This window comes from Lytechinus pictus, chromosome 2, assembly GCF_037042905.1.
Source record: "Lytechinus pictus isolate F3 Inbred chromosome 2, Lp3.0, whole genome shotgun sequence".
In the NCBI taxonomy this organism is placed as follows: Eukaryota; Metazoa; Echinodermata; class Echinoidea; order Temnopleuroida; family Toxopneustidae; genus Lytechinus; species Lytechinus pictus.
The window spans coordinates 56,753,954-56,776,758 of NC_087246.1; the positions used below are offsets into that span (position 1 = coordinate 56,753,954).

The 22,805-nt window shown below is 36.7% G+C and overlaps 1 protein-coding gene across 4 annotated transcripts; it reads left to right on the plus strand.

Moving 5' to 3' along the window:
- The first annotated feature begins 1,535 nt into the window (after nucleotides 1–1,535).
- Nucleotides 1,536–22,762, plus strand: LOC129277241 (phosphatidylinositol glycan anchor biosynthesis class U protein-like). Of its 4 annotated transcripts, none has more exons than XR_010292668.1 (12): nucleotides 1,536–1,700; nucleotides 6,375–6,439; nucleotides 8,432–8,566; nucleotides 9,062–9,165; nucleotides 10,089–10,189; nucleotides 10,765–10,874; nucleotides 12,382–12,539; nucleotides 14,386–14,529; nucleotides 15,457–15,581; nucleotides 17,917–18,059; nucleotides 19,515–20,707; nucleotides 20,812–22,762. XR_010292668.1 is itself a non-coding variant. In XM_064095234.1 (11 exons), exons 1-11 carry the CDS (start codon nucleotides 1,571–1,573, stop codon nucleotides 19,626–19,628), a joined length of 1,329 nt encoding a protein of 442 aa, XP_063951304.1. In that variant the 5' UTR covers nucleotides 1,547–1,570; the 3' UTR covers nucleotides 19,629–22,762. The 4 variants fall into 4 exon arrangements, 1 of the variants encoding a protein (XP_063951304.1); XR_010292669.1 differs by having other exon boundaries at nucleotides 1,547–1,700; nucleotides 19,515–20,719; nucleotides 20,807–22,762; XR_010292670.1 differs by having other exon boundaries at nucleotides 1,547–1,700; nucleotides 19,515–20,679; nucleotides 20,807–22,762.
- The last annotated feature ends 43 nt before the right edge of the window (nucleotides 22,763–22,805 follow it).

Consider the following 22,805-nt stretch of genomic DNA (forward strand, 5'->3'; position numbering starts at 1 on the left):
TACTATTAATAATAATCATGATGAGTATCATGATGAATTTCGCGATGGTTATCTTATTTACGGATAATGACCATTTATATTGTTTCGCTTATAATTTTTATTATGTTTATTGCTGTTGAATGAAACAATTTCTTTGGAAACTATGATAAACAGATGCTAATTGGAGAAAGAAAATATTCCAGGATGAAGTAGAATAACACGTTCATGATGATGTTTTTATGCATGACGTTTTGTTTTTTTAATTTACCCCCCCCCCCCCGCAACCAATCGCATGTTGTGTGCCTACTTTATTTAAAATATTACTTCATTTTGTTTCCCTAATTCAAGTTTATATAAACAAGAGAAGAAAATATAAAAGAAATGATATTGAAATTTAAAAGAGTGTGTAAAAGAGATATATCCATGAAAACCGATAACGGTCATCAAAATGCACTGGATCATTTTCAGGTCATTTTTTCTTTAAAAATTCAGCTAGCACTTCGCGCTCGCATTATTGATATAGTCCTTATAAGTACTAGTATCTAGTACTAGTATTGTGGAAAGAAAGCTAATATTATACTTAAACTTCGGTGTTAATGACTACCCCTCCTCCACTATAGCTGGCAAACCAGACGTGAGATTTGGAGACCATGGACCCCCCAAAAAAAAGTTTCATGCAAGAAAGAGGGAAAGAGGTGAAATATGATGTTATTTAAAATGTTTTAAAATTTTGCTCGCTCACAGCTTTTTATAGTGCCCGTTTTATGCAATGTCTGGATCCCTAAAAATGTTAGACTCGTAATTCCACTGCCCCGCCTCTAACTAGTAGAAAAAAATCCCTCACAGAGAACAATATTTTGTGTCAGTCACCCCCCCCCAACCATGAACACCGATCGACACCCATGGTTGTGGCAAAACTTTGCTTACTAAATTTTCACAAAACAGGTAAAAGAGGAAGTCCTTAATTCGCTCACTGTTTCTTTTTTTTCTTCATTATTTGCACAATACAATATCAATTATTTTTACAGATTTGACAATGAGAAGGTCCTACCAACTTTTCAAAACAGTAAAGTGTTCAAATAATGGTAATTCCACATGTTCAGGGAGAGACGCTGTTTCATGTGACAATGATGACGAAAAATAAAAATGTTGATAGGCCTATGAAAGAAACTGTGAGTGGGTATTGTCATCAGTCCCCTCATTTTTATACCGACCAGGATGTGAATAAAACTGTTTTGTGAAATTAAGCGAAAATTTGATATGTCATAACTTTCTCAGGGGCCGCGGAACTGTTTTCAAAGTGGGGGGGGGGGGGCTGACCATTCAAAAAATCACCGTTTCTTATGGTAATTTTTACGTTTTTGTACAAAGTTTTTGGAAAAAGGTAGGGGACTGAAGCCCCCCCCCCCCCCCCAGCACCCCCACTTCCGCGGCCCATGTTTCTCATTTTACATCCAATTTTGAATTGTATAATGCTTGTTTGATGTTTCTCTTATATTCAAATCCCGGTTCAAATAAAATTTTGGTTTGTGGTACATCGTGAACTAACCACATGTATGCCGCAGATGGCGACAAACAGAATGCTGATAAAATGGCAGCTTCCATGGTTTTTGTTTCTCTGATTGGAGTGACTGTGAGATCTGTATTGTTTTACTCATTTGTATCAAGCTGGCTGACCGATCGAGTTGAAATTTCTACACCTCTTACATCATGGAAATCGAGTGAGTGAAACAGATGTTTAGAGGTCTTTAAAGACTTCTCTGTAATTCTCATTGAGCCGCCGAGGCGAGGCGAGAGTTAGTTAACCCAGGCCCAGGGAGCAAATCAGCAATGAATGGCATCCCGTCTCGTCCGCGAAGCGGGCCGGAGGCGGAGCCCAGCCTTAGGGCCAGGACTCGTCCGTGTAATATTACTATTTAGGCAGACATGGAATATGGATACTTTCCAAAATGGGGTCGCAATATAGCACTCCAAATAAAAGGGGGGAAAATAAATTATGCACTTACCTCGATTATAATTAATATGGATGAAGGTCATTCTAGCAAGGCGGCTTCTTGAATCTTGAGAGTAAAAATCATTTACTAACGTAGGCTTACTTAGTCTTAGCCCACCCACGGCTACATCTCAGCCGCCGACTACAGAATAATTGAAGGCACGGCGCATTCAACAAATAGCGTTAATTTACGAAAAATTAATACGAGGACTTACCAATCCTACGAAACTTACAAAATGATGTGAAGTCAATTCCTCATAATTTGATGAATATCTCTCAAAATGCGTCATTTAACTTAAGCGTTGATTGTTCTTCTCATTGACAAAATACGAAAGCTACCTTTCTAGCTCTCAAATTTTTCCTCTAATGAGCGAAAGAGGGCGCGCGATTTATCTTCATATCAAAGACACTAAAATTGAAAGACTAGACACAGAAATTATCTTACACGTAAATCGATGCAAAGCGTTACGCGAAGTCGGCAAAGTGTTCAATCTTTTTACTGTAAAGACTTTGGTGGAACGTTAATTGACAAACGAACGGTAGCACTTGCAGGGCTTTGTTCAAGGTACATAGAATTTTCTATATTTTTTGTTTAATTTGTCATCGTTTTGAATATTTTCCAAAAAGTATTATCGTCAGCAAAAATAATAAAAAAGTATGTTTTTTAAGTTATTGCATTTATTGGGGTCTCTATTTTATCAAACAATTATTGGAATTGCGCATACAATGAATCATGAATCTAGTTTAAAAAATACCACCAAGCTGAATTAAGGTTGCGAACTGTATTAGCGCCACCAACGACCTTCCTTTTATTTCCGTGGAAGAGACGTGCGAAGCCACCCAGGCGGAGGTAAGCGATTTTGCTCTTTTTTGTGTCCTTTTTAAATTAAAAAATATGTTAAAATTGATAATGGAACGCTTTCTACCAGAATAAGCCCTGGTGAGTAGCAGAATGGGTTTCGGCTAACATCATTCACGTTATGAAGCGATGTTAACGACAACTCTAAAATCCACTACAAAAAGACGTTGGTTGTGCGAGGTTCGTATAGCATATACTAACCTCGCAATAGTGTGAGTGTACTTAGCCTGGAGGCGTCTGGGGAGTAAAAGTCATATACTCTACGTATGGTTACTCCCCGAACGCCTGACGTTGCTACATATAGGCTCCCAAGCACCGAGGGAAAAGGCAACTATAAAAATGCGCCAAACTGCTAGTTATGTTTAGAATCTGAGGTTAACACTTCTGTACATGGGTAAAAATATTGGTTGGCAACGTTTGGCAAAAAATGAATAGTTATGGTTACAGAATGACGAATAAATGACATGAAGTAATAAAAGTAGAAGAGAGTTTACTTACACTTGTTGACATCGCCATCTTTGATCCTTTGTTAATGCAACCTTGTTACATGACGCATATAGAGGGCAGCAAAATCATGAGTGGTGCTAGATTAAAAAGTGCTAAAATGTCCCGCTTCAACTTGCTTCAACTGGTCTATTGAAGCAACGAGAGCGTAGAAATGTCGGAAATGAAGTTTTATCCCATGTACCGTAAGTAACGGACTATAAACCGCACCCCCAACTTTGGACTAAAAAAAAAAAAATGATAATAATAATCCTTCTCACATTTACATGCATATTTGAGGTACGAAGAAACAAAAAAGATTTCAAGGTATCCAAAGAGATTACCGGTATGCGGAAATCTGCTGTTTGATCAATTCATCTAAATGTTAGCAAGAAAGAAAGGTCCTGACAATATTGGCCACTTACACACTCACCTCACAGTCACAGTGTACACACACACAGCACTGCTGTTCTTACATTGCAAACTACGATACGGTACCAGCAGTACCTCTTATCAAATTATGATGTGTCTTTCCCGGCGTAGGAGGAAGAAACATTCACATTTCTTGCATCACAACCTCACAATCACTTTCAGAATTTGTCTAGCATTCGATGTCTTAGCATGAATTTTGGATACGGGATTACAGGAAGGTTCAAGAAACAAAGAAATTTGCATTTTTTCCAATTGTTTTTACGGCTTCGTGCCGTCTCTCTCGTTGCGTGGTGTACATGGTATCTTATGAAAAGCAAACGAGAAAGAAAAAATAAGCTGGCGCGAAACGGGACTTTGGAGGGGTTAAAATGAATAGCGCCAGGTTAAGTCGCACTACATAGCCACAATACAACGCAAGCTAGCTCTAGCTCTCAGCTCGCTCAACTCTCGTTCAGCTGTGACAAAATATTACCGAGTATGCTTGGTTTCTCTTTGAACTTAGCCAGGGTACTTCGCTGTTTTGAATCGAGAATAAAGTCGAAATTAGTGTCATGAAGGTGGGTGCGTTTGTTATAGACAATATTTGATTAAGATCGTAATAATCGCTTCCCATTACCCGCGGCTCATACCCCACTAAATGACATTGCCCTGGGTGGCTACGCCCGGCCACTCGATGTGTTGTGAACTGGCAGAAGTCTTACATGTTCGGGAGGGGTTACGGCGGGCTGGCTTAGACCCGTCACCGTGGATAAACCGCACCCCCGTTATGCATCTAAATGACTAATGTCACGTTCGTTCTCGGTATTGATCAGCCATTTTGTTTTCAATTTTGAAAGAAGGAGAACGAATGAGACCGAACTTTTCCTTTTTTTGAGGGTCCAGTTTGTGTCTCGATGTCGGGATTCTGTGTCATGATAGACCTAGCTTTATCCGTATAATCGCAGTAAGTGCATTTATTTTCCCCTTTTATTTGGGGTGCTATTGCGACCCCATTCTACCCCATTTTGGAGAGTATCATCTGCCTAATATTACACAACGACTCCTGGGCTCTGACCCGCTTCGCGGGCCGGAGCTCCCTTGGTTAGGCGAGAGTGAGACTGATGGGATGGGGGGGGGGTAGCCAGGAGGCTCCTGGAGATTAATATCATATAACTGACGTGTTTAATCTCCACAGAGCCAGGGACGGGATGCCATTGCTCTACACGATTTGAGTATTTTGGCAACAATTATGATGTTGCTCCAAAATACTCGTTTTCTTTAATGACTTTGTTCATGTTGTTAAGGGTTTTGAGCCCAAACTTGTCTTAACTAAAAATGGGCTACGATGCTATTTGTAAGCTTTTTGGCACTAAAGAGACATATTTTTGAATAATATTAAACATAAAATTATAGAAAATATCAAAAGGAGAGGAGCGTTTACTCACAGACACAGTCTGCATGTCTGTTATTGTCGCCATCTTGCCGTCTTTGTTATCGTAGCCTGGTTACAAGACGCGTATATAGAGCGACAATATCATGAGCAGTGCTTACTTAGATAAAATAATACTTGCATTGGCCGATTCTAGGTAAGATTCATTTAAATTTATCGGCCGATGCAATTTATCAAGGCATGGTTTGTCTCAGTTTATTGGGATATCCCTGTTTTCTCGGATAATCCCAATTTTTGTGAACCAGCTCCTCCACTGAAGAAAGTTTCCACTATTGATTCTACAGTCACTCATCAGAAGATCCCTTCCATTATATTGTGAAAAACGTGAAAAAAGAGCTATTGGCATCCAGTAGGCAGCTGCAGAGACCAAAGTGCAGTATCGTTAAGATTGTTATATGTACAAATCAATGCCAGCATCATGGCAAGGCGAACTGCCCTTGAAATTAAAGGGAAAGTTACCCCTGACAATAAATTTGTTTTGATAAAAGTAGGAAAATAGAGAAAATTACCAATGAAGGTTTGATGAAATCCATCAAAGAATATTGAAGTTATGACCTTTGAGATTGTGGTGTCACAGACAAGCAGCTCCTCCATATGTTGTGTGATATGAATTTTCAAAAATGTCATTTTGTAAAAAAAAAAATTCTAAGTAAATTCATAAGTGGTGGATGTAATCATCAACCATATAATTTCATACCCCCTACTATAAGTTATATATTGTTATTCATCATTGTATATTAAAAAAACAGAATTAATAGGATTAGGCATATATGGAGGAGGGTGAACTTCCCCTTTGAGTGTGTGATAATAATAATAATAAACGATTTCATCAAATGTTACCTTACAGCAAGTAGAATAATATTCCAGAGCAAACAAGAAAAACACGTTTAAGATTCAAATGCAAACAAGACTACATAGATTTATTGATAAACACACAACAAAAAACATCAGAAACACACACACACACACAGGTGTACTGTGAATATTTTGAAAGTACATTTATCAGAAAATATGTTAAGCAATGAGTTGCGTTTTAAACGTGAAGTTAGAGTGTAAGTCTTTGGTTTACAGGGTAGGTATTAAAGTGCATATGTGCACACACACACACCCATGCACATGTGTAAGATATAATGCAGTCTCTACCTGCCATTTCTCACTAGCACTTTCTTTTTTTTTTCTCTCCTTTTTTGTACAATCAGTGGTGGAAGGTGTGACTTTACTGGAGTGGGGTATATCACCGTATGCTGGAGACATATTCCATGAAGTGAGTAGACCAGTAGGACTTTTTCTTAGTTTTTTATTTTACCTTGTAATATATTCACGTTGACCTAAAAAAAGTGTTATGTTGCAGAGAATAATACTTTCTGAAGTACATGTAGGATTAGGATTAAGCATTTATAAACAAAGCTGTTTCGAAGCACAGAGTACCTTAAATAACTTAGTAGATAAATTAGTTGAGGTAAAACATGGTTCAAAATAAAGCGTTTATAGTGACAGAAACACAAACTAATAAGTTTTTTAAAATCATGTCTCCCCTAGAGCATATTAGGAGCATTGTTCACATTTTAAGAATATTAAAGACATTAACACTCGTGTACCCCAACAATTATGAAGATTACTTTGAAGAAATATCTTTTAGAGTATTTGAGAGAAACAAATCCTTCATACATGTATGTTATTTTAATCCTAATATATATTTATAAATATTGAAAGGTACCGGTAGTGAATTCTTCTGCGTATCTAATTGATTTATGGGCTGAAGCAGTTTTGGGGGTGAACAAGTGAAAATCAAGGGAAAATACAGTTGGATAACTATGATTATCAAATGTAGGGGTGTTTCACAAAGATTTCAGTCTTATTAGAAGTTGCGCTTAAATTCCCAGTTTCATGAGTATATAATGCATCACAGCATTGGTCAAATCATGCTCATGTGACGCATGCTACTACGTATTCATCAATTACATTATGCATTTCATCATGAGTGCATGTTGACTCTTACACTCAGGGAGAAAAAGAATCGCTCCCGAAATGCTAAATAGCTGAAAAAATGCCAAATTTGAAATCTAACGGCTGAAAAAAACCCACCCCATTGCCACTATACTTCTGTGCATGTCATATTGGATGTTAGATTATACTTGGTGTAAATCATATTACTGTACCGCCCTTTTACCAAAGCTTAATACAGGCTTTATAAGAATGTAAATGAAATAGGTCTATTAATTTCACATCTTGATTACTCCTAAACAATGTAACGTAATGAAATATGGATGGTGTCACATTTTGTTGTCATATTTGCTCTTGGCCGGGATATGGCACTTGATGTTCGGTGAGACTTGAGAAAGTAATTGCCCCTTGGTCTACACTTACTCTGTATACTTTCTCTTTGGTCTCATCCCACATAGTCTATTCCCAGTTAGTTTACTAACTGTTTAGTCTAATTGCCATATATCAATTTGACCATTTTGCCTAAGTTCCAGTTCAGGGCCCCATCTTACAAAGAGTCACGATCGTATCTCTATGGAAATCCATCAGTGTCATAATTTTTTCTACAGGAAATTTGCAAAATGTCCTTTGTAAACTAAGGAGAACACACCAAATTGTCAAGAAATCAATGAATTCATGGATATACATTCATATCTAGAATTTCTTTTGAACAAACATGCATTTCATGTGATGACTTTGCTGGCTTTCCATAGTTGTGATTGATCGGTTGAAACTCTTGTAAGACGGGCCCCAGATATACCCCTTTTATCAAATATCCACTTATTCTAATTTCTAACACCACTATGTACTTAAATTTCTGAACCAAATTTTCATTCGACAAATGCAAAATAATAAGAAGACAAATGGAAATTAGAGTGTCTGAGTATTAGACTAAATGACAGCGATAGTTAGACCAAATGGTTACTAGAACAAATTGATAGTGGACCAAGAGCCCATTGCTGAAAGAGTTGTGATCACACGCAACCTGATTTTCAACCAATGCAATGTGCGTATGAAGGACTTCTGCTTGATTTTGTTATTTTCATTTTAAACGTAACTCTGCAGTGGGGCCTGGGTGGGTTTAGCCATCATGGTGTTAGACGTACTGTTAACCCATTGCTTACGGGAACCGGGTGGTCCCTGTGTAAAACCTATGGGATTCAAATAATCTCGGAGGCAACGGGTTAATTAGACCGTCAGCTTGTAGACCAAGTGGGTACAATCCATGGTTTGGGTCAGAGACTGAGCAGTTTAATTATTCTTGATCTTGCAGACCCCACTGTTGCTGTACACCTTTTACTCTGTTCATGCCGTTTGTCCCACCCTGGTGCCTGTTATATTTGTCATGTTGGATCTGATAACGGCCTTGGTACTGCGGAAGGTTGCCTCCAGGACAATGAAATACTTGGTAAGTTTAAAAAAAAATTGTTTGTATTTCAACTGATAGATAATGACATATAATTTAGAACAGAGCTCAGTAGCCATTTATATTTTGACCAAAAAATGTGTACCAGATGGTTCAATTTCAATGTCTGGAATGTAAAAGATTCTGCTCGGTAATTATGCTTCTTTGCTTGAGCGTTCTTCAATCAATATTGAATGCCCCATAAAATCATCGTTTGCATGTTTTACACAGATGGGCCTCAGAGAGTTGTTGGAAGTTGGCCTCGAGTTAAAGGGGAAGTTCATCCTGATAATAAGTTTATTGTAAAAACTTTACAAAACATTACCTCACTTGGCCTGTTCAAAAAGCATTTGAAAACAGAAAGGGCACTATATAAATCCAATTATTATTATCATCATTATCAACATCATCGTCAACATCATTATCATCATGCCTGATCATTCGCAGTTGAAGCAAATCCATTTGTTAATTTTTCCTCTTTTCTCCTTGTGGTCTAAGTACAATCAACAAAAACAGAAGGAAAAGAAAAACGCTGCAGGAGTTGGCCCCCTTCTCATCGTTCCTTCGGATCTCGTTTCTATTCCTGACTTGGTTATGACAATGTAAGTTTATTATGATTTGTGTGTTTCATAATACATCAACATTCATTATCATTAGAGGCCTTTTGGGTCAACCAACTTACTTTTCTTTATAGTTCTATTGCATGCGCCTTAAGTAAGAATTGAAAAATTAAAGAAATATTTAAAATAACGCTGAATCCCAAGCCTGTGGTAGAAAAAGGATCGATAACCAGACCTACAAATGTGATCTCAGAAAAAAAATTTGTAGTATTTAATTGAGATTTTGAATCAATTTAAAATAGGAACATGTTGATTTATACGTGGTTGGTCCACCAGACTATTTGCATTAAACACGAAGGAATGATGTCATATTATTGGTGCAACTTGCTCGCAAGTATTATGAAACGCACGTATTGTAGAGGAAGAACAAGGATATGGAAATGGAAGTGAGTTTAAATTCTTCTTGAATCTTTGGCTAAATGTTGTTACTGATATGCAATAAATATTGCTCTTGATATCAATTTCTAGATATCTATGTGGCAAACTATGTACCAATGAGCTGTAATTGATATTAGCTCTCAGTGTTAACAGACGCTAACATGTTACCGGTATAATCCTTGACAAGGCTAGGACTACACAATTTTTCTTCTTATTATTTATTCGGCCTTAAAAAAACACAATTCGAACAATGTAAATATAAAAAAACATTTTGGATAGTTGAATGTATGACAGCCTTGGATTGATGTAAAAGATTTTTAGAAAGGCATAATATTCAACAGAATAACAGAGAGAGTTGTTTTTATCTGCAAGATAAAGGACATATTTGATAGAAAAATCTTCTCTTTTTTTTTTGTCTAATTCTCTATTGAGAAGTCATAACTAAGAAAAGACCTATTTTCAATGAATAATTGTCTTAATTAACAATCCTTAAATATTGATATCTATCCTCTTATGTATGATTCCAGTTACTTGTTTTGTCCATATACCATCGTTACCTGCGTTGCTCAGTGCACCATCGTATTCACCAATCTCGCCATTGCTGCAACGTTTCTCTTCACATTACAAGGTAAATACACTGTAGTTTACTAATCATTCAAACATTCTGTAACTTTTTGAAATCTGGCAACATTGCGTCTCAGAAAAATGAAAATTGAGATTCTTGGTTATTTTTCTAGCATAACCCAGCAATTTATGATATTTGTATATATGCATTGCAATTTTTAATACCTTATTCTATGTAAAAAGTTTATGCATTAGTGAGCAAGAAGATTGATTTAATTTGATGTCAAAATCAAGTTGCACAGAAAAATGTGTAGGATGCAACCACCGAGATAGAATGCTCATTCGTCTTTTCTCTGTAATATTTCATTCATTGAATCTGTAAATGAGTATTAATGAGTGAGCTTTCTCTGCCGCATCACCTTCTCTTTAGAATAATTTACCATTCAATTTGAGAAATATATCATCATTAGAGACTTTTGAATCCAAACTGAAGTCTTATTTTTTCTACTATTTTTAAAAGCTATTTCTTGACCCTTTTATTCCTTCTATTAACTTGTGTGCCTCAGCATGGAATATTTCGAGAGAGATGGCAATGTATGATAATAAACATTATCTATCGCCCTCTATGTGCATTTACAGGAAATGCAGTTGCAGCAACTTTATGCCTTGCTTTTGCCTCGTATCAGTCACTCTACCCAGTCACATTAATCATACCCGTTGCAATGCACATAGCCATCATAAAATTACAGGTGAGACCCCATCTTAATAATATACAAATATATCAGGCTTTGAGAAAGTATAATGGAAATTATATATCCGAGGTTGGTCTGGCAATTACTATTTTCCCTCAGGGAGCAAAGCCCCGAGGGAAAACTAGTTATTATATATCTGTTTTATATCTTTGTTTAACTTGTAGACCTAGTCCTTGCCGATGTGCAACCAATCTAGACCAATTCTAATGTTGCCGGACCTAGTCCTAGGCCTGTTGATCTAATGCTAACCAGTTCCTGGGTAGGCTGCGTGTGGTTTTTACCTTCCTCCAGTTAATGAGAGGTCTGCTGTGCTGTGCCGCTGCAGTTTCACTAAGATGTAAATTGTAAACGTGCAGGCTAACTAATTTACTTATTATAGACTCTATAGTATCAGATCTTGACTCACCTTGTTAGTTATGCTTATTCACAATTTAATTATCCTGTATGAATGGCCATTATTGAATTATATTTTCTGCATGATAATCTCGACCCAACTCCACACTGACTTTTCAGATTATCGGTAAGTAATTTGAGTGAGAGATTTTATTTCATTTATTTGCGTTGCGTATAAAGGGTACGGATTTGGATCCGGTCAAATCAGGGAGCATGCGCAGTTCAACGTTGAGAGAACATATCGAGCATGAGCATGCACTGCGGTTCTCCCTTTGAAAGTATATCGAAAAATGGAGCTATAAGAAAACTACTAGTATACGAAGCGGTTTGCAGCAATATGTTTTTCCTATTGAAATTATACTTTGTCACATGATCACAAATTGACCAATCGTTTATCTAGAATACTCATGAATATTCGTTAGAGGGATGTAAATGATGATAATAGGCCATTTACCTAGAAATAATCTACTCATAGTATTCTTAGATCAGCACCACAATACAGTCTTTCATTTATACTACAGACCAAGCAGGTCTTTGTGCTCACCCACTTTTGGCTTCCTTGTTATTCCAAAAGTTTCAAAAACTTTGAAAGATCATTTGCTTTTGCATGCCCCACTTTGTGGAATAGCCTTCCTGAAGACATAAACAAATGTACCTCTGTCGAGACTTTCAAAAATCTTCTAAAAACTTTTTTATTTAAGTCTTTAGCTCTTTATGCGCCTTGAGCACTCTACAGAGTGGATTTGGCGCTTTATAAGTCACATTATTATTATTATTATTATTACTCCGAGGCGCACTATTGATTTACTCCAGGCTTTAGCTTGAGATGCTGCTTCCAAGGATCAGTCCCAATGGACACCCATACACCTGACCTGGGTTGAGTGTACAGCACAGTGTGGATCAATTTTGTGCTGTATGGATTAATTGGCTGTAGGTGAAATTGAACAACCAGATGCAGATTTGCAATTAAAATTTAGTTTCAATTTAGTTTCCTTCTTTCGTATGTCAAGAGATGGAGGACAGTAGATGTTTCAGCGAATGCTTATCAATAATTAAATTGAATTTGTTGTTCATTGATAAACTTCCTCATCTCTTTTCATTCTTCCCTCAGGCATCTAAGGATAAGACAATCAGTTACCAGAGACCAGAGGCCGTTCATTCTATTCTATTAACAGCAACCATCTTTGTTTTTTGGCTAGCTTGTTTCCTTGGTCTCTCGTTCCTCATGCTTGATTCATGGAGCTTTCTCAGGTCTTCTTATGGCTTCATGTAAGTTTTGTTTTTATTTTTGTGTAACGTACAAAAGTCTTGCAGTCAACGATTGGATTAAAAATGTTTGATGATCGAAGCTATCGCAATTTGAATATTTGGAGAGATTACTAACTTCAATCTGAGATGAACATTCCAAAGATCATTACTGAAAATAAAAATTGCACAAAAATCACTAAAACAAAACCCCTGCCATCTTTCCCTAACACCTCTTGATTTAGCCACTGGATTCGGAAGGGGTCCTAACGATACACACTCAATTTCTTATGCAAATAATCTGCGTTTCCATGCCTCACAATCTAATAGAATAAGGAATTCATGAGAATACAACTCCCAATTTTTGCAATTTTCCCATGCTTTTTTGTGGTTTATTGCAGCCTCTATGGAAAGTTTGAATAAAAATTGTTAGTCACAATGCAGTTACAACCTGCGTATTGAATGCATATTTTTGCCATTGAAATTGGTGCACAAGTAGTGATGAGTTATCTCGGGCACCTTCTTAAAATTCAGAGCCGTGTCTTTCATGCAGGAATCCAGTAAACATCTTTTCATTTCCAATCATCACAGTCATCATTGGCAAAGCAAGGGGGACTACAGATAAGCTGCATTGAAAAGACACATAGAATCTTTATAGCAAAATTTTTGCTAAAAGACGCTTAGCAGACATGTACCTTTATAGGACTTGTGAAGCTTTGGGACCCCTTATCATATCATGATATTGACTATTGGTAGTCTTTAGGGATAATTGCCTTCTACAGTTGTTCAAATAGTATAACATTTTTATTTTCCCCTAAGGAAAGCCAGTCAATGTTATGTAACATTACAGCTACATGTAATGTAAAATGGAAGCCTATCGTTAATAGCTATTTACTTGACTGTTTTGCTATCAGTTTCTCTGATTTGGATTTTATATTCCGGCCAATATGTGATCCTAGATCTGAAATTACTATGTATTGTTAGCACCTGTGGGTCTCTTTCACGCATAGATATTACTGATTGTTTACATTCAGTGCATTGTCAAACTTGTATGTGGAACATGGAGTGTTGCCCTCATTTTGTATTGGGCAATTCCATAAAATGATCAACCTTTTTTTACATCTGACCCCCATTTTTGTCAATTCTTACTTCACTTCATAAACTGACCAAGTCATGGTCCTTTGGCAGCATTACAGACTGACAAAAGAACAAGAAATCAAATCATGTTGGGGGTTGGACGTACATATTTTATGGAATTGCTCTATTATTGTCTATGGGAGAGTGAAGGTAATGTTGCCACAATTGGATTCTGTTTTGGATAGTAAACAAAAACACACCTTGTGCAGTCAAACCTGTAGATACAGACTGCCCATGGGAGACAAGTAAACCTGTTTTCAACACATGGGCCCGTATTCTGAAGTCAGGTTTAATTTAGACCACGGTCTAACTCTGTGCTAAAATTGTGGGGAGCCAAAATTTCAAAAATTCTGTTTATATTGTATATTTCTAATTTTGTATCCTTTTGCTTTCATAAGGAAGCAAAATACTTCAGTTATCATTCCCAGACAATTATGAACAATTTGGGTGTCAAATGAGTTAATAAATTGAATGTGTACTGTTAGGGATTTGTACTCCAATTGGCTCTCCATAGTTAAACCACAACTTTAAACCAGGGTTTAATTCAAACCCGAGTTCAGAATACGGGCCATGGTCTTTAAAGACAGGTTCATTTGACGACTATGATGTGTCACGCAATCGCGAATTCAACAACTTTCCAAAAATATCGGGACCCTCTCATTCGTGAAAATATCTGTTGCAAAAATAACCACTTGTGCAGTAAATCATCAATATTTGTATTTTCTTCTTTCAGATTAGCAGTGCCCGATCTTAAGCCCAACATGGGTCTCTTCTGGTATTTCTTCACTGAAATGTTTGAACACTTCAGGACATTTTTTCTCTGGGTATTTCAAATCAATGTCTTCATCTACATAGCTCCCTTGGCAATCAAAATGAGGTAAAGTACCTTTGCTATGCCAATCTACCTTTGTAACTTTATAATTCCTGACCAAGAATGGCAAGTTCTAAGTAAGGATGTATAGTGGTTTGCTGAATGATAATTGACTTATAATTTATGAAAATGGTCTCATACCGTCTAAATTCCATGAAAATATCCACATCAGACATCATTTGATATTCCACTCCAAAATCAGGGTCCCGTAACACAAAGGTTAGCGATCAACCGTGCGCTTGATTTCCACGATTGATTGTACATTGTAGTCAATCATAAAAAGAATGTTTAACGATGATTGCTAAGCTTGGTGTGATGGACTCCTGGGCCCCATCTTACAAAGACTTGCGATTGATCCAATCAATCATAACTCTATGGAAATCCATCAGTGTCATAATTTTTCTACAGTAAATTTGCAAAATGTCCTTTGTAAACAAAGGAGAATACACCAAATAGTCAAGAAATCAATGAATTTATGGATATACATTCATATCTAGATATCTTTTATTTTGAACAAACATGTATTTTATATATTGGCTTTGCTGGCTTTCCATAGTTGCGATTGATCAGATCAATCGCAACTCTTTGTAAGACGGGCCCCTGCTGTTGACAAAGTTGGTCAAATGATGATCACATATCGACCCTCACAGGGTACACAATGCTCCAGGCATTTGTGCAGGCAGCTCACCACTTAGAATGTGCCCTTGGATAACGCACTAATTTTCACGAAAGGAAATCCCATTGACTCTACACATGGTTATCTCTTTGTAGGCTATCCATGTCCAAGATCAGTGCTTACATTTTGCTTTTTTTTTTATTATTTCTTAACCAATTGTCGCAAATGTTTGAAAGTTTAGACATAACATCAATATATGTAGTCCTTTTCATTCTACTTACCATTGATTGTTTTCTTCTGTTCTATTGCTTCTCCAGAGAGCATCCATTATTCGTAATGCTGGTTCAGTGTATATTGATCACTATCTTCAAGTCTTATCCGTCCGTTGGAGATACTACCGTATACCTTTCCCTGTTACCAGTCTGGTCTCATACATTCCATTGTAAGTAGTAGGGGTTAGAAGGAGATCCAGAGCTCATAAACATTACAAAAAAATAGTTTGTTAGAAAGTGCATCCAAAAATAGCATTTCAGAGTTTATACATGTTTATAAAGTTTATACATGTAATATTGTTTGTAAACACATACACAAGCACTGAAATGCAATCTATAATCTCGTATATGTGTGACCTGCTACCCCCAAAACTAACAATAAGTCGCCCAAAATGAATCTTGAGGTTTTCATTGAGTTTGGAAATGCATATCTTATGATTTTAAATGATAAATTTAACTTGTCAAAATTGATCGATGATAACCAACACAAGTGCTGGATTGAATGCAGAAGAAATGCAGTGAGAGCGTAAAAAAAATGAAAAGACAAGAATGTTTGAAGTTCAGGGTTCACTCAAGCATGAGATGTGCACGCTGTGCAATCTCAGTTAAACTTTCAAGCAGTTCACAAAATATGGTGCCAAAGAAACTCTTGTATCTGGTTTAATATTCAATCTTACTACTTTAAATCTTGACAGTATGAAGAAGAATTACTCTTTCAGATAAGCAAATTTTCATTTTTTTTTCTTTTTGAAGATCAAATTCATGTTAGTTTTGAAGTGGTAGGTCACTTATCATCAATAGAATATGACCACCTATTGCTTGCAAAACAAAATAGTCGTGCATTTGTACTGCGTGAGATTAGTCAATGAGAAATGGAAAAATATAAATTGGGTTGATTGAGGAAATACAAAATTTTGATGGAAAAATACTAATTTTAGAGGTAATTTGTCGTTTCAAAGGTTGGCTGCTCTATGGATGGCAAAAATACCATAATTTTAGCTCGGTACAATATGTGCCCTGGGTATACATTATTATTATTTTTTTTATTTATTGACCTGTGTGACCTTTGACCTTGTGACCTCCGAATGTAATCAGATTATCATCACTCCCATATGCATATATGGGCCAAAGTTTAATGATGGTTTCTCTTTGGTAACAAAGACAATGTTTAGTAAACAAAAGATCATGAATATGTATGAATTAGTCTGTATTAATAAAAGTGCACACTTTGACTTCAGATGTAAGATTGTAGATGTAAATAAACCAGGTGAAAGTATGAAAGAATTATAAATTTTGTCTCACATTATAATTTATCTCAGACTTGTGTACAAATCAAAGAAAGAAAAAATCATGTTTTCTCTTGGTAAAGAGAAGTTTTCCTACGCCAGATAACCAGACAAGGATTTCCTGTATTTCCAGGAAAATTTTGAGAATTTGCCAGGAAAAAGGAATTGGAGTGTGTATTTTGTGTAGGCCCATACTATTGACTTTATGGCCCTGAGAAACACATTACTGCTAAGATTTTGCAAAGGATTGACGAGTAGTGATGGTGTTTTGATTGGCACTCAGCCATCAGAATTGGTTTGAATGAGGAATGGTTTTGTAAGTCATTCTGGGCAAGGCAGAAATCTCTCCCCAAAGGTAGGGGGGACCAGGGGCTGGAAAATTTGACAAGCAAAAAAAAAATAAAGTAATCACCCCAAAATTAAAGTCATTTCAACCAAAATAAATTTAACAAGCAAAAAAAAAAAAAGTAATCTCATCCAAATACATGTTTTATTTCGATTTTGAATGATGTATTTCTTTCCATAAAAAATAGTAGGGGGGGGCTTTTGATATTGTGTCCCCCCCCCCTACATTTTTTAGTCCCCCCTGGGATTTCTGTCCATGATTCTGGGCTCCATTGCATAAAAGTTACCTTTATGGTAACTTTGCCATGCAATGGTAACTTGCATGGAATCCTTCATTCTGATTGGCTGTTGATCCTCATTACCATGGTAGTTACCATTGGATGGCAAAGTTACAATAATAGTATGAATTTATGAACGTGTGGTGACCCTTCCTTCTGTTACATGACTTATATATCCCTATGGAGCTAAGAACATGTTCCAATCATGTATGAAGTTATGTGGCTTCATAAAACACCCACGAGCACATTTACTGACTATTATAACAGTTTTAACTTGAAATATAAAATACAGACAAGTCCAGCTGCGGATCCAGCGCTTACATAAAAAGGGGGGGGGGGCTTTTTCTTCAAAAAAAAAATTGACACGCCAAATAAGCAAAAAGTTATCCCCACTTATTTGACCGTTTCCCCCACACCAAAACTTTTACAAGAACAAAAATATGGGGGGGAGGCTTGCTCACACCAAATTAGTCTGTCAAAATTGAATCTCTTAGAATTACTAATAAATCAGTTCTAGTGCCAAATTCAAATAAGAAGAAATTAATGAACTTAAGAATTAATTGAAAGGGTATTTTTCTGCTATCTCTCTGGAACAGATTTTCGTAACAGCCTTGTGGTTGGGGTGATGATGCTGCTTGCTTCGGTCTTATGTCCAGTCATCTGGCACCTATGGATCTATGCAGGCAGTGCTAATGCAAACTTCTTCTTTGCTTTCACACTCATCTACAATACAGCACAGGTAAGGCTGGTCTTAAGACCCCCATTCACAGCTACAACATCTTGGCCAGCTAAAAAGATCAACGATTTGGTTCAAGGTCAAGTCCACCCCAGAAAAATGTTTATCTGAATCAAAGAAAATCGGACAAGCATTATATTGAAAATTTCATGAAAATCGGATGTAAAATAAGAAAGTTATGACATTTTATTTAAAGTTTCGCTTATTTTTCACAAAATAGTTATATGCACAATTTAGTCACATGCAAATGACAGAGTCGATGAAGTCCCACACTATTTCTTTCAGTTTTTTTTAATTGTTTGATTTATACAATGTTTCAATTTTTACAGATTTGACAATAAGGTTCAACTTGAATGAACAATGGTAATTCAACATGTTCAGGGGAAAATAAAACTTTATTTCACAGGACAATGAGGAGGAAATTATAATATTTTGTATTTCATGTAATAAAATACAATAAAAATAGTGAGTGAATGACGTCATCAGTCCCCTCATTTGCATACCAACCGGGATGTGCATATATGTAACTGTTTTGTGAAATTAAGCAAAACTTTAAAATATAACTTTTCTTATTTTCCATCCGATTTTGATGAAATTTTCAGTGTTATGCTTGTTGGATTTTCTCTTTTTAGTCAAATCAACTTTCCTTTGGGGTGGACTTGTCCTGTAAGGTTTGACCGGGGTCAACTTAAACTCGGATGGAACTTGCAAAATTCTATTTGCCAGCTCAAGTCCAAAGTTCACACATGCATGCCTGCAAGTGTGACAATGTTTGTTTTGACTGTACAGAATGTGCCATCGTAGGGATTCTTTCACTTGGCCAAGGGTCCTGTTTCATGAAGAGTTGTATAATAACAAATGCACAATTTCTTGAACCAGCTTACTATCAGCCAATCAAATCGAAGGATTTCTGTAGCTTTAAATTGTTATTACCATTTTGAGTTTTACGAAATAAGCCCCAGATGTTGTAAGACGCTTCATTTAGGTAGATGTGGTTGGCAAAAACCTTGAGGTAGGTGGAAAAAGAGGGCTAATTTTTTTTTTAAACCATTGCATTTGTAGTTGAAGGCCAGTTCTTCAATAAGAGACAATTACACTCTCAGAGTAAAATAGTCCTGAGGGGATTTCATACGGCAATTTGTCAAGAGTCTGTGCCCCATCTTTTAGCTATAATTCCCACTAAAAGGATACTCTGCACCTTTTCATTGCAGCTTTCCTGCAGCTCCCGTTGTTTTGCCTATGGTGACTTTGATGATTTGTATTGAAAAGCTGCTTGCTGGATTCTTGTGGGAAAGATGTGCTCTGAGTGACAATGTGTCTAACCAGCTAGATTGAAACAATTAATATATATATATATATATATATTTATATATGTTTGTTTTTTGGGGGGTTGTTGTCCTGCGTATTTCAATCCATTCTTGTATTTCTCGCTCCTCCTTTCTTTCTTGGTGTCTTTAGATATTCCTTGTGACGGATCTGGTCTTCGCTTTTTTGCGACGTGAGTTTGCCCTCAAACATGGGATGGAGCCGCTAGACGAAGATGGCAACAAGAGGTCCATTCGGCTACAGTAACAGATGATTTGTACCACATCCAAACTATGGTTTCCTTCCTTGGTCAAAAAATTCACAAAGAATGTGATTATATGACTGCTTTAACAGGCACTGTAAAACAGGGTGCCTCCTGGTCTAGTGGTTATGACTCTCGTCTTTCAATCTGAGGGACGTGGGTTCAATTTCAAGCCATGGCGAGTTCCTTCAGCAAGAGATTTACCCACATTGTGCTGCACTCGACCCAGGTGAGGTGAATGGGTACCAGGTAGGGAGAAATTCCTTGAATGCTCGAATGCCCGTTCAAGGTAGCCATGCTAAAGCCGGGGTAATAATAACATTATCGTGTTAAGCAGGGCGTGCTGGGAGAACAGTTTTCGGAACTGAAGTGGCTACCCTGGGTAAAATATGACATTATTACTATTAGTATTATTTGCCCAGAGGTGAATATGAATCAAATACATAAGCAGTCTATATTTTGTTTGGTAATCTGCAGTTGCCTTGATTTAACACTTCATGACGGATGATGCCATTGAAATCAAAACCAGTCAGAATATTCTCATTTTCAAACTGACAAAGTCTGACAATATGCACATCTAAATACGTGCATGCAAGATATGCGCAGCTAGTTAGCTTGTTTTGGCCATTATCATAAGTGTTAACTAACCTGTATAGTATTGATGGTATCAGTCAATAGATTTTGCTATACTGCCAGGTTTCAGTAGTCTAGTAGTCTATCCATGACTACATATTTGACCAATCAGAGGCCTAGAATCTTGTAGCCAGGTACACTACCCTTCACAAGTTTTAGAGCATCGATAATATTCAGATAAATCTGCATATTTTATTTTTATTTTCTGGTATTGTAATTTGTTGTCATGGAAATTGGTCCATTGTATTATAGAGTCATTAAAAAACCATGTCTTCTCTATACTTTCTCATATAAAACCTGGCCCACCATTGAGGTCCTTTGGACGGACAGTCCCTGGCAGGCTTTTGGACATTTTCAGGTCTGCATGGCAAGGGTCACAAAAACCATACCTTAGAAAATTTCAAATGTAATCTGGTTTACAATGCTGCCATGGCTTCATGGGTCAACTTTCATGATCATACATGTAGGTCCCTCAGGTGATGGTTCGTGTAGGCTCCACTACACTTCACTACCGCTACACCTACCCGAATGGTAGCGTAGTGTAGTGGAGCCTACATGAACTATCACCTGAGGTAGATCATAGGATGCAATTCCAGTAAATAGACTTGTATCAATATTACATGTGTTCCCAAACTTTTGAAGGGTAGTGAATATATAAAAGGCTAGCTCTGGAGTATGACATGAATATTTCAATCTGGCACCTGAAACACAGGTGATTGCAATTGCTTACAACAATGGCCAATCAAGATCATCGTTCCATCAGTGAATTGTTCAACATACCCACACTCAACCAATCAGAATCATCGTTTGAAATTTGCAGGTGGTTCAAATTAAGTTTAAACGTGTCTGAGAACTTAAGAAGTAAGACTACTATCAATGGGTTTGAAATTGAGGGAACCAATTCCAACATCAACTGCTCGTAGAGAAGTTGAGACAAATTAGATGGTATGATAGATATGTGAGCTATATATAGGAATTATGCAATATTTGATTTTTGGGAATTTGACATTAAGGAGACTCTTCATGAAGTGATAAGAGGTTACAGAAATTGCCATCCCACACGTTTAATAAGGAAAAAAAGATATTACATACAATGAAATACAAAAGAAATAGTGATTGGATGATGTCATTTGTCCCCTCATTTGCATATCGACTAGGATGTGCATAAAACTGTTAAATGAAAATTAAGAGCCACTATATCTCATCTCTCTGTTATTTTACATCCAATTTTTATAAAATTTTAAGTGTTATGCTTGTTTGAATTTTTTCTCTTATGATTCAAACCAACTTTTGTTGGGTGGACTTTCCCTTTAAAGAAAGACGAGAGTTTCCCCTCTTATGCTGTCAGCATTAAATTTTGATTCATAATAATGGGTAATAATTTTGATTTTTGTCTCACCTGCATAGCAGAGTGAGACTATAGGCGCCGCTTTTCCGACGGCGACGGCGACGGCGGTGGCGGCGTCAACACCAAATCTTAACCTGAGGTTAAGTTTTTGAAATGACAGCATAACTTAGAAAGTATATGGACCTAGTTCATGAAACTTGGCCATGAGGTTAATCAAGTATTACTGAACATCCTGCCTGAGTTTCATGTCACATGACCAAGGTCAAAGGTCATTTAGGGTCAATGAACTTAGACCATGTTGGGGGAATCTGTTGAATTACCATCATAACTTTAAAAGTTTATGGATCTGATTCATGAAACTTGGACATAATAGTAATCAAGTATTACTGAACATCCTGTGCAAGTTTCAGGTCACATGATCAAGGGTAAAGGTCATTTAGGGTCAATGAACTTTGGCCAAATTGGGGTATTTGTTGAATTACAGCCATAAATTTGAAAGTGTGTTGGTCTAGTTCATAAAACTTGGACATAAGAGTAATCAAGTATCACTGAACATCCTGTGCGAGTTTCAGGTCACATGATCAAGGTCAAAGGTCATGTAAGGTCAAAGAACTTTGGCCACGTTGGGGGTATTTGTTGAATTGCCATCATATCTCTATAAGTGTATTGGTCTAGTTCATAAAACGTGGAAATAAGAGTAACCAAGTATCACTGAACATCTTGTGCGAGTTATAGTAGTTTTCAAAATCAGCACTGCTGCTATATTGAATCGCGTGATGCAGGTGAGACGGCCAGAGGCATTCCACTTGTTCAATAAAGCGTCAGCTGTATTTAATTGGAATTATACGAACATAAACTCTAGCTTTTACATGATTTACTGCATTGTATCAAAAACTTTTACTTCATCAAGTCTAGCTGGGCAATTTGTTCAGTAACACGTCATGTGAAAATGAATTGTAGTTCTTAATCGATTAAAACAAACTTATAATGGTGGAAATTCTCGTCATGTCATATGATGACTGGATGTGGTTATTATGTGTCTCGTTTCTCTATAGTGTTATAGCAATTCTTTTTGCAATTAAATTGTTTTGTATATATGCCTTATTGCCTTGTAACACTCATTTTGTAATAAAGAACTTAGTATGTCACTTCAAATGATTCCCAGATTTCATATCTCTTTGTTTTGTTTTCCATTTATTGA

Excerpts from the sequence above, each read along its gene's own strand:
- LOC129277241 (XM_064095234.1), top strand. The coding sequence starts at position 1,571 with ATGGCAGCTTCCATGGTTTTTGTTTCTCTGATTGGAGTGACTGTGAGA. Across the intron at positions 6,440-8,431 it reads CTGGAGACATATTCCATGAA|ACCCCACTGTTGCTGTACAC; the intron begins GTGAGTAGACCA and ends TTGATCTTGCAG. Across the intron at positions 18,060-19,514 it reads TCATCTACAATACAGCACAG|ATATTCCTTGTGACGGATCT; the intron begins GTAAGGCTGGTC and ends TGGTGTCTTTAG.